This window comes from Myotis nattereri, assembly GCF_964212035.1.
Source record: "Myotis nattereri genome assembly, chromosome: 3".
In the NCBI taxonomy this organism is placed as follows: Eukaryota; Metazoa; Chordata; class Mammalia; order Chiroptera; family Vespertilionidae; genus Myotis; species Myotis nattereri.
In genome coordinates this window covers 102,990,617-103,008,209 of record NC_138077.1, presented here as the reverse complement: position 1 = coordinate 103,008,209, position 17,593 = coordinate 102,990,617, and the positions used below count along the sequence as shown (strand labels likewise).

At 42.5% G+C, this 17,593-nt stretch overlaps 2 protein-coding genes and 1 pseudogene across 3 annotated transcripts in view; 2 read left to right on the top strand and 1 right to left on the bottom strand.

Annotated features, from left to right (window-relative positions):
- Positions 1 to 17,593, top strand: part of MED12L (mediator complex subunit 12L) — a gene marked incomplete at its 3' end in the record, with an annotated part of 370,596 nt that overhangs the window by 229,741 nt on the left and 123,262 nt on the right. The window lies entirely within an intron of this gene.
- LOC308516473 (cytochrome c-like) lies at positions 1,026 to 1,341 on the top strand (annotated as a pseudogene). The gene has a single exon. The product of its transcript is annotated as a cytochrome c-like (transcript).
- Positions 8,152 to 16,043, bottom strand: GPR87 (G protein-coupled receptor 87; the record flags this gene model as incomplete). The annotated part of the gene is made up of 2 exons (XM_081087426.1): positions 8,152 to 9,194; positions 16,010 to 16,043. 2 exons carry the CDS (start codon positions 16,041 to 16,043, stop codon positions 8,152 to 8,154), a joined length of 1,077 nt encoding a protein of 358 aa, XP_080943552.1.

Genomic DNA, 17,593 nt, shown 5'->3' with positions numbered 1-17,593 from the left:
TATGATTATCTTTATACTCAGATGCATATATATCTAGGCAGGCAGGCCTTGATTTTATAGTTCAGATATATATGTATTTAAGTTACCATGATTTGGTTAAATAATACCAGTCTCCCAGCAACATGGCTCAGATGTCAATTACCACAGTGCATTATCTGATTAATTCCATCCAGTACAAACTTCACTGCTAGCTCTCTAGTTCACAGTTCACCGTGTAAATGACACATGTGCCTCCTAGTCAGTGACCAGTCACGTCACTTCCTTCACTGCTGGTTGGTGATTGGTCCCTGCACGCCTGTCTTTCTGAAAAGTGGTAACCCTGGAACTAGAATTCAAACCACTGGTAAAGAGATCTATAGAAGAAATAGCTCACCGGGAGTGTAGAGAAAGTGATGCTGGCAAGAACTTCATATTAAAGGAATTTTCTGAGGTAAAGGATGAAATGTTGGAAGCTGTTTCAGAGTTAGAGAGGAGTGCGACAGTTCTACAAGACAAAGGAAAAGATGCCCACTCTGAATCCAGAGTTAAATACCAGCAAGACAAGCACTGTTCACACTGCTCTTAATAAGTTTTCTTTTTTACAAAGGATTAAAACGCTTCTCAATGTTTCCAATGCTATAAATTTGCTATTTTTCATTTATAGCCAGCAGTAAGAAAATTTTTAACATTTTGACAAAAATTTTAAAGTTATGGAACAATTGATTATTAAGATTGCTTTGCACAGTTTCTGCTTTGCAGTTATTTTTATGGTACATACTACTGTGCAAGCTGAGGTCTGAGTGCGTGTGTACGTGCACACCTGTGCCTGTACGTGTAGATAGATTTTATCTGTGGCTTTATATCAGCATACTAAAAGTATGTTGATGCAGCTCAGAAAAGATGCTTTGGGCTTGATGGTGTTGTGAAGCACTGACCCAGATGACTCCAAGCTTAAATAGTACATAAATGTTCTGCCTGAGAGAGCGGGACGTCCGGCTTGCGAGTGGGGATCTCCGTATCGTGCGCTACTAACGAGCGATTTAAAAATGGGTGATGTTGAGAAGGGCAAGAAGATTTTTGTTCAGAAGTGTGCCCAGTGCCATACTGTGGAAAAGAGAGACAAGCACAAGACTGGGCCAAATCTCCATGGTCTCACTGAATGAGACAGGTCAGGCCCCTGGATTTTCTTACACGGATGCCAACAAGAACAAAGGTATCACCTGGGGTGAGGCTACACTGATGGAGTATTTGGAGAATCCCAAGAAGTACATCCCTGGAACAAAAAAGATCTTCGCTGGCATTAAGAAGAGTGCAGAAAGGGCAGACTTGATCGCTTATTTCAAAAAAGCTACTAATGAGTAATAGTTGGCCACTGCCTTATTTATTACAAATGTCTCATGACTTTTTTTATGTGTACCATATTTAAATCAATCTCATACACCAGAATTCAGATCATGAATGGCTAATAGAAGCATTTCTTTCGGGCAGTCCTGATTTAAATAAGATTGGCTTGAGGTTTAATGAATATGGTCAGCTTTCTGAGCTTTGATGATAATTTTGGTTCAGCAAGCGCTGTCACTGTCCTCCCTTCTAACAATATGGTGGGACTTGATTCCTAATGTTCAACTTTTCACAGAGGTGGCGAGTGCCATCTCAAAACCTGTAGGAGATTGGCTTACATTTAGATTTATATGACTGGTTGTGTTAATATGTTTAAATTCTGAGGAAACCCCTTCACTGTCTCTTAGACCTGCAAGACTAGCTTGTGTTTCAGGCTGTGTTCATTAGCCTGTTAAAAGGAAGGGCTGCAGATAAGCTGGCAGTGACCATTTTATGTCTTTGGTCCCAACTATGCCAATTTAATAAAATTCCCTATATCTAAACTGTTGCCTTTTACTGAATGAAAGTCATTTTAGTGTGGTTTCTGTATAATATCAAATAAAGAGTATTTAACACTTCTAAAAAAATAAATAAATGTTCTGCCTGATATTCATCTCCTTATACATTTATCTATTCTTTCATTGTGTGGTATTTCTCTAGCTGCATAAAATAACTAAAATTTGAAGATGCATGATATAGCTCAGGTTTTTTGAAAAATAAATATAGATATTAATTGGTAATTGATAGGTGGCTTCAATATTATGAAGATATTTGGTGTAGGCTAGTAGTAATAATATTAAGCACAGGAAGTGATTTTTAAGACTATTTAAAATAGTTACTAGGTTAAGGGCTGAGTTACACTTGTACTGAATCCGCCAGCCCTGATTGTACATTCTCTGTGCTGGTCTGCATGTTTTGTTTTTTATAATATATTTTTATTGATTTCAGAGAGGAAGGGAGAGAGAGAAAGATATAGAAACATCAATTATGAGAGACAATCATTGATTGGTTGCCTCCGACATGCCCCCCTACTGGGGATTGAGCCCGCAACCAAGGCATGTGCCCTTGACCAGATCCAAACCTGGGACCCTTCAGTCCGCTGGCTGACGCTCTATCCACTGAGCCAAACCAGCTAGGGCTGGTCTGTGTCTTTGTATATGTAAATGTGTCAGAGCTGGGAAGTTTTGTTTCTAATATTTAAATCCAGACTTTAGACTTGGAGGCTCTGAAAAATCTGGTGACCTAAACCCTATTCCTAAGCTATGCTGATTTAATCAGACACGTGGCTCATTTCTGAGAGTTGAGGCTGTGGAGGCTGCCCAGACTGCCACCAGTGGATATTCTCTGGCATTATTCGAAGAGGAATTGGCCACTTTACTTTTATTAGAGAATGTTTGCCTATGAAGGAATTTACATATCCGTGGTTTCCAAATGACAAAAAAAGATATGTGGTCTAAAAGCCACAATACACAATTTTTATCATTTAAATGATTTCTTACCTCATTATTGTGGTTTATATAGACCTTAAAAATATCCAAAACAAAAGTTGGCATTTGAATCCCATGAGTTGCTTGATAAATAAAACTTTCAATACAGTCTTATTTCCTCCTCTTCAACACTAATAAATGGTTTTGTATACTTTTCAATCCATAGATAAATTATATTTAATTTATATTTTCATGTGTATAAATTAGGAAAGAGCAGTCAATATTTGTATCATTTTCTCCCATTAAATTCATGTGTATGGAAGCTTTTTTAGCTTTTGTTGTGTTTTTCTTTATATTTGTAAGATAACTTTCTGTAGGTCTTAATTATTCTTTTCAAACATTTGCATCTTATGTTTTTCTAAGCAGCTCCAGGACTGTTTGTGTGTGTGTGTGTGTGTGTGTACACATTAGCACTAAAGATGGCTGAAGAAAGATAAGGGGAAGGGCTTGGAGTCTTTTTCTTCTGCTCTTTCATGAATTTTACCACTAGATGGTGGTAGCGAACTAGGGAGTTATCTAATAAAAGAGAAACATGCAAATTTACCGTACCTTCACTACTCCCCCAAGCCACACCCATCAGCCAATCAGAGCGACTGTATGCAAATAAACCAACCAAGATGGCGTACAGTAGCCACAGAGCTGATGCAAGCAGGAGGCTTGGTTGCCCTGGTGATGGAGGAAGCCAAGCTTTCCGCCTGCCCTGGCCAGCTGTGGCCTCCACTAAAGGCAACAAAGTTTCAATTACAGAAGATAAATAAATCCCAGATACCTGCTTCCAGCCAGCCTCCACTGGGAGCTTGGGTGGCTGGGGGCTGTGGCCAGCCTGCAAACAGCCATCAGCCCCTCACCCAGGCTGGCCAGGCACCCTAGCAGGACCCCCCTCCCTGAAGGGGGTGTGGCCAACCTGAAAACAGCCCTCAGCCCCTCACCCAGGCTGGTCAGGCAATCCATCAGGGACCCCCCACCCTGAAGCGGGTATAGCCAGTCTGAAAATGGCCCTCAAGCCCTTCACCCAGGCTGGCCAGGCACTCCAGTGGGACCCCCACCCTGATCCGGGACACCCTTCGGGGCAAACCAGCCAGCCCCCACCCATGCACCAGGCATATAATAAAAGGGTAATATGCAAATTGACCCTAACAGCAGAACGACTGGGAATGACTGGTCACTGTGACACACACTGACCACCATCGGGCAGACACTCAATGCAGGAGCTGCCCCCTGGTGTTCAGTGCACTCCCACAGGGGGAGCTCTGCTCAGCCACAAGCCAGGCTGACGGCTGCCAGCACAGAAATGGTGGGAGCCTCTCCCGCCTCCTCAGCAGCGCTAAGGATGTCCGACTGCAGCTTAGGCCTAGTCCCCGCTGGCAAGTGGATATTCCCCTAAGGGCTCCTGGGCTGCCAGAGGGATGTCTGACTGCCAGCTTAGGCCCAATCCCCCAGGGAGCGGGCCTAAGCCAGCAGGTGGACATCCCCCAAGGGGTCCCAGACTGCGAGAGGGCACAGGCCGGGCTAAGGGACCCCCCTGAGTGCACAAATTTTTGTGCACCAGGCCTCCAGTGTTAAATAAGTCTGCATCTATGAAATGCTTGCATTCCGTTGAAATGTGAAAATGTTTGACCTTAAGAAATATTTACTTTTAGAATTCACTTAGGGATATCAAAGATTATTTTAAGTATCATGTTGAGCACAGTGTATTTTTTTTTACATGGTAAATGCCTAATAAGTATTTATTAACTATCTTCTTGTATTTATTCTGGGAAAAATATTTATAAAATTTAAGGGACCCCAAAGTTTATTTTGTCTTTGTTTTCTTAATTTTTTCCCCCTAACATATCACATTTCTTTATTTTTTCCTGGTATATCACATTTCCCCATGGCTATCATAAAATTTCTTTATGCTTAGGCTGTAGACTCTTGTACACACATGTGTTTAATCTAAGTTTATGAATTTTCCTAGTTAGCATTCCCTTAAAGCTGTGGTTGAGGAAAACTACTGGTGTACTGTTTGGAAATGAGAAAAGAATGGTGTGAATAGGATAATGAATACAGAGAGTAAGACATACACCAAAATATTTTCTACATATCAGTTTCATTGAATGTGAGTTTTAGAAAGAACAGAAACATTTTCTTTTTTGAAGTTGATTGAATATGTTTCTCAAGGGCATATAGGAAGAACAACTATGTTATTTATTACTTTCTGAGAGGATCCTGAAATACTGAATATTATTCAAAAGCTCCATGTAAGAAATGTTAGATTTCGGGTTATTTCCAAATTAGCAATTGATTTAAAAATTTTCAGTACTAATGTATTTTGTACTAGCTTCTAACATGAGCAAATATTTAATATTTCTATTGATAATGTTTTACTCATGTAAATAATTTATTCTTGGTTGACCAGGATAAATAACTTTTGTGACCAGAGTATGGGCCTTGATGTGAAACATAAGCAGTATGAATTTGATGGTTTTTGTAACACAATTTATTTTTAATGGAGATAGTATTATAAGATGTCCCATTAATACAATAATGTAATCCTATATAGTAAAACTTTAATATGCAAATCGACCAAACAGCAGAAGGACCAGCGGAACAACCAGTTGCTATGACGCACACTGACCACCAGGGGGCAGACACTCAATGCAGGCGCTGCCCCTGGTCTGGGGCAGCGCCTGCATTGAGCGTCTGCCTTCCCCCCCTCCCCCTGAAGAGGGAGGCGACTGATGGCAGTGATGGGGGGAGGAGGACAGGGCTGGCCACAGCAGTGATGGGAAGGCGGAGGGGGGTGGAGCGGTGCCAGGCCACCAGCCAAGGCAGGCGCCAGTGGGGCCTGCTGGTTGCCCCACAGATGGGCCTGATCGCCAGCCAGGCCTAGGAACCCTACCCTATATATTGGGAACAGTCTCTTAGATTTAAAAATTAAAACCTGGCAAAGCTACTCTAACACTGAAAAAACAGGATGATGCAGCGATGACATGCTTGAACTCTGGTTTGCAGATTCTGACACTTTATAACTGTGTGACAAAGCCAATTAACTTCTCTCTGCTTCAGTTTTTCCACCCATAAGATGGGGAAAATGGTATTACTGCGTCAGAAGGATGTTATGTACTACTTTTTATAATCAGGGCAAAAAAATGTGGCTCCCCATACAACAGCAAGATGCCTTCCACCTGTATGAAAAAAAAGTATGGTCACTGGTGCATGCAGCGTCCTGGATTGTGAGAGGGATGTCCGACTACTGATTAAGGCCTGACATCCCCTGAAGGGTCCCAGATTGCCAAAGGACGCAGGCCAGGCTGAGGGACACACCCCCCCCCCCCCCCCCCGCTTCCTGGGGAAGAATTTCGTGCACCGGGCCTCCTGTTTCAGAGAATAAAATCAGTATAACATTAACTGTGCCCACTATACAGTGTTCCAATTATAGAATCATTAAAATACAATTGAAATATTTTAAAGACCTCAGAGTTGAGGTCTGGGGTAGAGATGTGTTTGGTAAATTCCATAGTGCTAAATGGAGCCATTTGATGCTATTAAAGAGGGTAGATTCTTAATTATGGGGTTCTAAGTGATCATGCATTTATATGTCATATATACACACATACATACTCACATAGTGAAGAGGGTAATATCATTTTTGAGGTATTTGTCTGGGACCTGTGATGTAGTGGAAAGAAACAGGGAATGGAGGGATAGGATGTTATGCTGAGGGTATTTTTCCAGCCTCAATACTGCTCCCTTCACTTTATATAGGTTACCTGCCATTCATCCTCGGTAATATGGGGAAGGCGGAGAAAATAATTAGCCTTTCAAACTTTTTTTCACATTAGCTGGTGTAGAGCATGGCAGTCTTAACCTAGCTAGCTAGTGGCACACAATTGGGGGAGGGAAGTGGCTATTCAAATAACCAACTGAGGTGAATATATTCGCATATTGAAGTGCCCCTGGAATTCATGGGATTAGAATCTTGATGGAGAGATGGATACTTGGATAGAGATTCTCAGATAATTCTTTTAACTCCTTCACTACCAATCCCTTTGCCAAACCTGACTCACCTTCTGGACGATTAGCAGTCCCCGAATTCTGTTCTTGTACCTTCTGAGGGTTGTCATTGTTCAGCCAAGTTATTCTTGTTCCCTCTTTTGCGCACCTTAGGTTTTTTTTTTTAATAATTTTGCAGATAGTTTAAAAGAGTTTAAATAAAGTATTGTTCTTTCATAAAGGGGTGTGTGTTTTATCTCTGTTCACTATAATGTCCTCTTTTGTCAGCAAATGTGCCGTCACTACCCCGCCTCCCTTCATGCTTCCCCAGCTCCTCCTCAGCTTTAGCAACAAATCGGGCACTTGAGCAATACTCGAGCAGCTGGAGGTTTTGGAGTGAAGGCTCAAGGATTTTTCTTAAGGGGAAAATATTGTAAGATTTAGAGGGTTGTTTATACTTTTTGCGCTTGATTTATTGAACTCTGTTTTTCAACCGAAGGTTATCTTTTTAAATGAATGATATCATTATTAAAGCTTAAAAAGAAGAGTATTTCACTAATAATTTTCTAAAAATTGGCTTTTGATAAACTACATATACTCAATTATCAGCCAAGCTTCCATATTCTCTTCTCTACCTTCAGCACAAGTATTTAAATGCAGAATAGGTACGTAATAATAACGAAGTTCAGGGTCTCACCCTTACATTCAGCCACACTTTTCTTTCTATAAAATAGCCTAATTTTAAAATCAGTTAATTGAATTCAATCTTTCAAATACATTACTTAAACAGTGTCATCAAACCTCCTCCCAACTACCCCCCACACTACACAAGTTTTAAAAACATGCATATGACACTGATAAACACAGCAAAAGGGTGATGGCCAAAGGTCCTACTCCTTCAGAGAAGGAATCAATATTTACTGTTATATAAATGAATTGTATTGAAAACAGCATTTTCTTTCCCGAATCAAACTTCAGGGCTAGGTGGAGTTATCTTCCATACTTTCTGTTCACCCCAGGGCGAACAGAGCAGCAGGGTGTCCAGGAGATGTCGCTGTGCCCTCACATTGCTGCAGCTCTCTGCCTCTGCCCCTTCAGCTCTGTCATGAACCCTGCCTCTCAGCCTTGCACTACCTCTTTATTACCTCACCTTTTGGTCTGCCTTAATGGTTTTTGTAGTTTCAAATTATACCCAGATTTCATACCATTTTAGTTTTCTGTTTATCCATATTTTGATGGTCTGAAGCAAGGTTAATCAAAAGAAACATTTATTTGCAATTTGTACATATCGACTTCAACATACAAGGGGAGGTCTCCTAGCCTTTAACTCCTACACATCAGTATAGTCATAATATATGCGGACTTCTGATCTTCTGACACTTTGCAGTGACCTGATGCTTTCGCTCCTGGTTCTGATATTTGATTTCTTGAATAACCTTCTTGAAAATGACCTACACATGAAAAAGTAAATTATTGGGTCCAGGCACACATTGCACGCAGACAAGAAAAGTGTCAGTTCTCTGCAGTAATGCAGGATTTTGTGTGCATATTCATCTAAATGTCTGTCTAAGTCACTAAAAGTAAAAGGAATTCTGCACAAGTGATATGGTAGAAAACAGGTGAAAAACACAGCCACCACCACCCTAATGCTTTGGTTATGTTTCCGCTTCCGGCTTGACTGGCTGACGAACTGCCTGCTGGACTTGTGGATGTACCGGGATATGGCTATGTAACACCCAATCAGGATCACCAGCACAGCCACAAATAAGCCGCTTTTGAGGTAAATGACTACATTATGCCATCGGACTCCCAAGGGACTCTTAAGTTTCATGCATTCATGAATATTTTCTTTAGTTGGTTGAACATCTGTTAGGATGATGTTTGGCAAGGCCAAAATAGCCATGATCACCCAAACACAAATGGATAAAACCTTCGTAAAGGTTATGCTGTACATGCGAGAGTCCCCGAATGGCTTTACCACCTTCAGATAGCGATCAATGCTGATCAGCCCAAGAAACACGATGGAAGTATACATGTTTGCATAATATAAAACTGAGGTGTATCTGCAGAGGATGGCCTTGAAGTACCACGGTCCCAATCCTATATCATGGACTATTCGAAATGGAAATGTCAGCGTCATTATGAGGTCAGCAACTACTATGTTTTTGAGATAAAATATGAAGCTGGTTTTATTCCTAATGTGGAAGAAGATCCACACTGCTAGACCATTCAGCAAGAGGCTTGCCACGAATACAACGAGGTAAAGCACAGGCATGATGATGGTGTCGAACTCGTTGTTAAGGGTGGTATTCCTTCCGAGGCCATCGCTGGCATTACTTGGAATGTGGCTCCCTTGGCTGAGCAGCTCGGTATCTGCGGGAGAAGCGGATATGTCACTGTAGTGCTGCACAGCATGCTCATAGCTGCCTGGCCTCCCTCACAGCAGACCGCTGCCATTTGGGGAGACTTTGAAAATGTCTTTAGTGATGTAAAGTGTCAGTTTAGTGAATTGTTGAAATTTTGAGTGACTAAAGAATTATTGGCCTCATCCCTCAATCTGCCCCCCGCCCCATTGTCCCGTAAGTAAAATGTGATATTTCCGGTTCTCTGTGCTGTTTGAAAATGAAAATAAATAATATTAATGAAAATTATCATGAATTTTAAATCAGTGTTTGGTATCATTACAAATAGATTCAACACAATCTGAGGGCAGAAAATTGAAATTTCATATAATAAGGAAATAAAATTGCACATGGTTTTTCTTTTAATGTGGTCTTTGGCATGATCTGAACTATCATTTCCTCTTTATCATTTTTAAGTTTTGTGGGTTTTTAAATAAGTTTGACTTTATAAAAATTTTTATTTACTAATTTTAGATGGAGAGAGATGGGCGGGGGAGAGGGAGAGAGAAAGAGAGACAGTGATTTTGTTGCTGCACCCATTCATGCATTCATTGTGTGCCTCCTGCATGTGTCCTGACTGGGGATCAGGATGATGCTTCAACCACCTGAGCTACCTGATCAGGGCCAGTTTTGAGTTGTTTAATTGTCAAGAGAAAAAGTAAAGCTAGTGGGTCATTTTGATTTTTTTGCTAATGACTTTTTTATAGTACTTAAGCTTTAGGGACTGTTTTTAGGAATAGAAGCAATTGTTTTTAATGTTTTAGTTTAATATCAAGGAGAACAACTTGTTAAAAATAGGTGTAGGCCAAACTGATGATTGCCAGATGGGAGGAAGGTTGGCGGGTGGGAGGGCAAATGAAGGGATTGTTGGCATTGCTCAGTGGTTAGAGTGTCAGCTGGTGCATGGGAGGATCTCGGGGTAGATTCTAGATCAAGGGCAGGTACCTGGGTTTGCAGGCTTGATCCCTGACCCCTATCCAGGTACGTGTGGGAGGCAACCAATCAGTGTGTCTCATATCAATGTTTCTCTCTATCTCTCCCTTCCTCCCTTGCACTTTCTTAAAAAAAAGGAAGAAGTACAAATTGGTAGTTACAGACTAGTCACAGAGATGTAAAGTACAGCATAGAGAATATAGCCAATAATATTGTAGTACTAGACTTATTGGGGGGGGTTCACTTTATAAGTTGTATAAATGTCTAACCACTATGCTGTGCACCTGAAACTAATAACATTGAATGCCAACAATAATTGAAAGATTAAAAAATGGTTATAGGCTGGTACCTATATGTATTTATAAGATTTTACCTATTGCACTTCGATGAAATCTTTAAACCTTTTACTTTTGGTGGGTTTTTAGTTTTCAGTTCATGTGTGAAAAACCCATACTATACCATCTGTCACATAATCACTGAAATGGTTTATCAGCATTAGATTTATGTGACAGCAACGAAAGGAGCCTCTGGGATCTCCTACTACAAAGCGTTTAATTGATGAGCAGCTCTGGCTCAGCGCTCTGACCCCATGACGTGTTCTTGCTGATGCCACACTTCCCATGGACTGCCACCACCCCTTGCTGAGCACAGCGAGGGTATGAGGGCAAGCCTGTTCCTGGGACAGGAGGAGCTTCTGACAGGGAGTGGCTGGAGGACTCCGTCCGTCTGGTGAAAACCTTCTCCCACTGCACTGCCGTCTGAGTGCCCCTGCTCCCTGGGGCAGGCGTGCACACAGCCTGCCGTCCCTGCGGCATTTCTCCCAGTAAGACTCTTGGCCATTCGGTTCCACTGTGTCACCTACTCTGTATGAAAACCTTAACTAATACAATTTTTATTTTATTAATTTTTATTTTTTGGTTAGTCCTCACCTGAGGATATTTTTTCCATTCAATTTTAGAGAGAGTGGAAGCGGGCGGGGGGAGAGGGAGAAACATCGATGTGAGAGAGAGACAGCAATTGGTTGCCTCCCGCACACCCCATTATGACCAAGGCCGGGGATCAAGCCTGTAACCGAGATATGAGCCCTTGACTGCAATCAAACTCCAGACTCTTCAGCCCATGGGCTGACGCTGTCTCCACGGCGCCAAACTGGCTAGGGCCTGAACTAACACAATTTTAAAATGAACTTTTTAGATGTAAAGTTACAAGGAAGGTCATTTCTGTGTTTTTACTTGTCACTAATTTATAATGTTTACCAGTTGTGTTTTGGAGTGGTTTTGTGCTAGAGGTAACTGCATGAACTTGGCCCTCATTTCCCTACATGAGAGGCACTGTAGTATATATGTTGTTGTTGGTTCCCTTCTTTGAAGAAGTGAAACAGAGAAGGTCTAATGATTATAATTCAAAAACAGGTTCTTAAATTGCTGCCTGAAATTTAAGTGTAGGCTCTTCGTGAGTATTCTTGCCCTCTTTCTAATTCGTTCCCTTTTATTCCCTGCTACAAGTGTTTGTAAAAACAGGTTTTCCTGGCTTAAATATCTTTACACAGGCTCATAATTTATACCTGGACTAGCCTGTGATGACAGTACCCATAAGCTTTATGAGTGCAAATACCTGATTCAGCTGCCATCTGGGTTCCTGTTGCCAGTTTCAGATATTGCCTTGAACAGATCATTGAAACCTGTTTGACATAATGAAGTGTGCAGTCTTGGCGGCTTAAGCACCCCAAGATCCACGTCAGCATCGATGCCTTAGGCGCTCCTTAAGAGGTGCAGTTTCACCTGTGTTAAGATATCTGCTTGAATTAATTTCCCCAATTAAACTAGTAGCAGTCACTTTTGTCTAACCCAGACGAGATCCCTAGGAAAGTGGAGAGGGGATAAGTGGTACAGCTGAGGGGTGCAGCCTGAAAAGGGGCCACTACATCATCTCCTGAAATGGTAGCTATACTTGAAACAATTATTGATGAGTGGTTTTCAAAGCCATTGTAGATCCTAATCGGATGGTACACTAACTGTAGCCTACTAGGTATAGCCCAGCTCAGCGCCCAGTGTTTGTGCATTGGGTCCATTCTGCATGTCCAGTGTGGAACGGAAGGACCCGTGCCTCCCTGGTCGGCCAGGAATTGTGTGAATATTCAGTTTATCATCATAGCATTTCAAAGTTTTGATTGTATACACAAGCACTCATATTAAGTGATAATTTACTAATCAATCACGGTGATTATTAAATACAGAGTCTAAAATCAGAATGGTAGAAACAACCCTTCTCTGTACTCTGCCCTGTACATGCAAAGTCCTGCACGAATGACCTGGCTGCACAGTGGTACTGAACTGCCTTGTGGCTCTGAGGCAGCCTCCTGTCCAGCTTGTGGGCTGTGTCCCTCACAGCGTTTGCTTCCTCAGCTTGTGTCTGGGATCAGTGTTTTGGAATATAGGACTTCTGCAGTCTGTCGGGTGGGTTGGGCTAGGTTATTATTTCACTTCCAAATTCTACATTTACAGTGCAGCTTAAATTATTAACGTCTGTTACGGGTCCTTTTATGAAATAACTAGAGGCCCGGTGCATGACATTCATGCACTGGGGGGTGTGGGGATCCCTCAGCCCAACCTGCCACCCTCTCCAATCTGGGAGCCCTCGGGGGAGCCCTCTCTAATCCGGGAGTTTCTGTCTGTCTTTGCAATCATGTGAGTGAATTGTCTGAGACCCCAACTCAGTTTGGTTTGTTGCTCACAGAATAATAGAGGCTTTTTTTTTTTCTTTGCTTCATTGGTGGAGATTTCCTGGAAGTTTTAGGGTAACTTCCCTTTAACCCTTTAATTTTTCCTAGACACTCTGATTTTACTTATGTCTCTCACCTTTGCTTTCCCTCCATCCCCACCGCAACAGTAACTTGCGCCAGGCTCACTTTGCTCTAGCAGCAGTTCTCAACCTGTGGGTCACGACCCCTGAAAATACATCCTGCATATCAGATATTTACATTACAATTCATAACGGTAGCAAAATTACAGTTATGAAGTAGCAACGAAAATAATTTTATGGTTGGGGGTTCTGAGAACCACCACAGTGGTTCTCAACCTTCCTAATGCCACGACCCTTTAATACAGTTCCTCACGGTGTGGTGACCCACAACCATAAAATTATCTTCATTGCTACTTCATAACTGTAATTTTGCTACTGTTATGAATTGTAATGTAAATATCTGATATGCAGGATGTATTTTCATTGTTACAATTGAACATAGTTAAAGCATAGTAATTAATCACAAAAACAATATGTAATTATATATGTGTTTTCCTATGGTCTTAGGCAACCCCTGTGAAAGGGTCGTTTGACCCCCAAAGGGGTCGTGACCCACAGGTTGAGAACCACTGGTCTATGAGATCCATCTGCTACCAGAACTACGATTCCCAGCATTCCTGGAGCTCCCCATGCTCTGGGCTTCCACTTCCAGTCCTGGGGCTGCCACCAGAACTACTATTCCCAGAATTCCTGGTGCTCCCCACACTCTTGGTTTTCCCTTCCTGCTCTGTCTCTGTCCCAAGGCCTCCCACTCTGCCAAGTCCTCCAAGCTGCCAGCTCTCCCTCTCTGCTCTCCGTCTGGCAGCTTAAGGAGCCAAGTTCCCCAAGCCACTCCACTCTCTGCCCGCTCTCCCGCTCTGCTCTCTGCCCAGTGTCTGTGTATGCAAATTAACCCACCATCTTTGTTGGGTTAATTTGCATACTCCTGATTGGCTGGTGAGTGTAGCAGAGGGATGGTCAATTTACATGTTTCTCTTTTTTATTATATAGGATATGCTAATAGGAAGAAAAAACTGGTTCCTAAGGAGCAAGAAAAGCCATGTGTGGGCTGCTCTCGAAAGCTTTAAACTTAATAGAGAGTTTTGTCTCAATTTTGTTTTAGAACTAAATCTGATTAGTCATGATTTTTTTCTGCCAGCTGTACCACCACCATTTCTCCCTTCTGTGTGGGGCCCCAGGCTCCCTGTCCTACACCATTTCTCCCTGCTGTGTGGGGCCCCAGGCTCCCTGTCCTACACCATTTCTCCCTGCTGGGTGGGGCCCCAGGCCCCCTGTCCTACACTATTTCTCCCTTCTGTGTGGGGCCCCAGGCTCCCTGTCCTACACCATTTCTCCCTGCTGTGTGGGGCCCCAGGCTCCCTGTCCTACACTATTTCTCCCTTCTGTGTGGGGCCCCAGGCTCCCTGTCCTACACTATTTCTCCCTGCTGTGTGGGGCCCCAGGCTCCCTGTCCTACACTATTTCTCCCTGCTGTGTGGGGCCCCAGGCTCCCTGTCCTACACTATTTCTCCCTTCTGTGTGGGGCCCCCAGGCTCCCTGTCCTACACCATTTCTCCCTTCTGTGTGGGGCCCCCAGGCTCCCTGTCCTACACCATTTCTCCCTTCTGTGTGGGGCCCCAGGCTCCCTGTCCTACACCATTTCTCCCTTCTGTGTGGGGCCCCAGGCCCCCAGGCTTGTGTGTGTGCTCAGAGGCGTGTCCCCGCACTGCTCCTGCTCAGGAGCAAAGGCGTGGAAAGGAGTGGCTGTCTCACCCAGCCAGTATTACCCCGCCTACTTCACTGTCCATAAAGAATGTGACCAGATAAGGGAACAGTTTTAATGTCAGGTACCTTGAGGATTCAATTAAGAAGAACTAGAAGCCAGTTTTACAGTGAAGGCTATTTTCTCACATGCTTCTTGTTTACTAGGATGTCATTTTCTGTATTACTTAGTGTAGACTTTGATGCAGAGTGATAATTGAGGGTAAACATTTCTTTGTTATTTTCTCCCCTGCTCCCCTCCTCCCTCCATCTCCTTTTATATTAAATTAACAATGACTTAGGCACTGGAGTTCCATAGTAAATTAGCTTTTGTGCCAGTGTATGTGAGTGTTATTGAGGTATGTGTGTTGGGGTGTGAACTGTGGCTGCCTGTGTTTGTGTGAAAGGGGGTCTGTGTGTATCTGTGTGTGCTGGAGGAAGGCATAGGATTTGCTGCAAGATAGAGCATTAACTGCATGCAGCGACTATATCAGATGGTGCAGGTGAAGGGAATTTTCATCATTGAAGAAAGTCCTACTTGGCAATGCTGGTTTAGTCACTTCCTGACTGTAAAATGGCATAGAGATTAATTTTGCTGGACCATCTGAAAGTTCAATAGTCTGCAAACACGTTGTGCACAGTATCTAGTACCTAGGGTTCGCTCTCTAACTCAGGCACTCATTACAGTCTGTCCCATTAGTGGCCATCGCATGAGGAATGATAGAAAGAGTGGTGAGGAATCATGGTCCTTTTCTTTTGCTGAAGCTATATTATTGCTCATTGGGGCATGTCAGTCTTGGGACAGAATGTGAAAGCGTCAACAATATGTCACTGCTGCTCTCCTGTCAGGTGGGAATGAAATACTAAAGTCATGCAAATTATAGGGTGTTACTACCAAGGCACAACTGCCTTTGCAAGATTGTTTTCTAAATAGTTACCCAGTACAATGGTAGATGTTGCCTTTGGCCTCCTGGGTAACCTCAGTGAACCTTGGTTTAGACTTATTACCTCTGCAAAGTAATATGTACTTTAGTTAAGGTATAAAAATCTTCCCCAGATGTTATTAATTTAATCTTTCTTGTCCTTTTCAATGGTCTCTAGGTGAAACACAGGTTAAAATGAAGGGATAGCTAGTTACGTGTTCCTCAGTATGCCATCCTGCCTGGGTGCTGCTTTATACTTGATGAAGGGCAAGGCTAAATGCTGGCTTATGTTGTTAGTTGGTTCAGTGGCCTATAAAACCCCCAAATTGCCACATAGTATGAATAACAGTTATCGATCAAGTACTTCGCAGTTTTCCCTATGGCTTACCTGGTAATTTTGTAAATGTCAGGTTGAACCCCATTCTTTAGTTAGGATGGACTGTCAGCAAAAATATGTGTCAGGAAATACTGGGGGATGGTTGAGGCAAGGGTTCTGCATAGGTTATTCCTGGTTTAATTTCTGGCAAAAGAAAATGAAACAGTCGGGAAGGAATTCAAATACACAATATTTTGATCTATACAGTTCAAATCATATATATGTGATTCAGAAAATGTATACTCTTTGGACACGAACAGTTTGGCACACAAGAGTTGTCTATTTTTGTGTCCTCTCTCAGCCCGCCATGAAGCATGGACCACTTATTTGTATATATGCTCTCCATTTGAATGCCTCTGTGCCATGGGAAAGTTCCTCATGGTCTCTTTGCCTCCGTGTCTCCTGTCTGAAATTGCACTGTTAGTGATCACGTGGTAGGACTGCAGTAAGGATTATGTGAGACACTCAGAACCCAGGCCAAGAGTGCACTCAGGACATGTTCATTAGTGTCTCCCCTTTCTTGCCTGCACCTCATGTTCCCCCTCTGACCTGAGCACATATATTTAAGTGCATATATGATGGGACTTTGTGCAATTGGAGATTTTTTAAGAATACTTTAAAAATCTAACACTGATATATGCAGGAGTGTTCTATAAGCTCAAATGCATACAGCATCCTGTTCTTGTAATTTCTGGGGTTCTAGTCCTGGCTTTACCTTAACCAGCTGTGTGACATCCATCAAGTCACCTAATATTCCTGGAGTTGGACTTTGTGGAATCTGCAAAGCTTTAGAAAATCCCTGTCAGGATTCAAATTTATGTGAGCTTCTGTGTTTTCCTCAAACATAGATTCCCATCAAGAATTTATTTATTTGTTAATCCTCACCCAAGGTTATTTTTCTGTTGAGTTTTAGAGAGAGTGGAAAGGATGGGGAGAGACATAGAGAGAGAAACATCGATGTGAGAGAGACACATCAGTTGGTTGCCTCCTGCATGTACCCCTACCATGGCCTGGACCAGGGCCAGGGATCGATCCTGCAACTGAGGTATATGACCTTAACCAGATTCAAACCCTTGATCCTTCAGTCCGAGTCAAACTGGCTAGGGCAAGAATTTAATATCATTCGAATGTTTGTCTTATAAATTCTTGTATTTCTTCATGAGAACTATATTTCATCCAAACTCAAACTTTGAATTTGGGCAAATAGCATTTGAATGACTGGACTGTGATTTTGGCTGAATACCTAACTTTTCCAAGCCTTGGATTCCTCACAACATTTTTACAAAGATCTGATGCTGAATACTGTAAAACATTACTGTACCCCACTTCTCTTGCAGCAGCCTTATTTATTCCCTGATTTCTGGCTTCCCTCAGATATTGATCAAAGAGAGAAGTCCTGGGAACTGTTTTGGAAGTGTCCTCCTACAGGAAAATGTGCTTTTGGAAGAGTTTACTTTTAGGGGAAGTCACACTGTTCCTCTGAAATAAAACCACATGAGACTTCCATGTGCCCCTCACTGAGGTTGCCCATATACCACACAGCTGCAAAGGGACCCACGTAAGCTCATCCCTTGCAAGTGCAAAGCAATCTCTGGC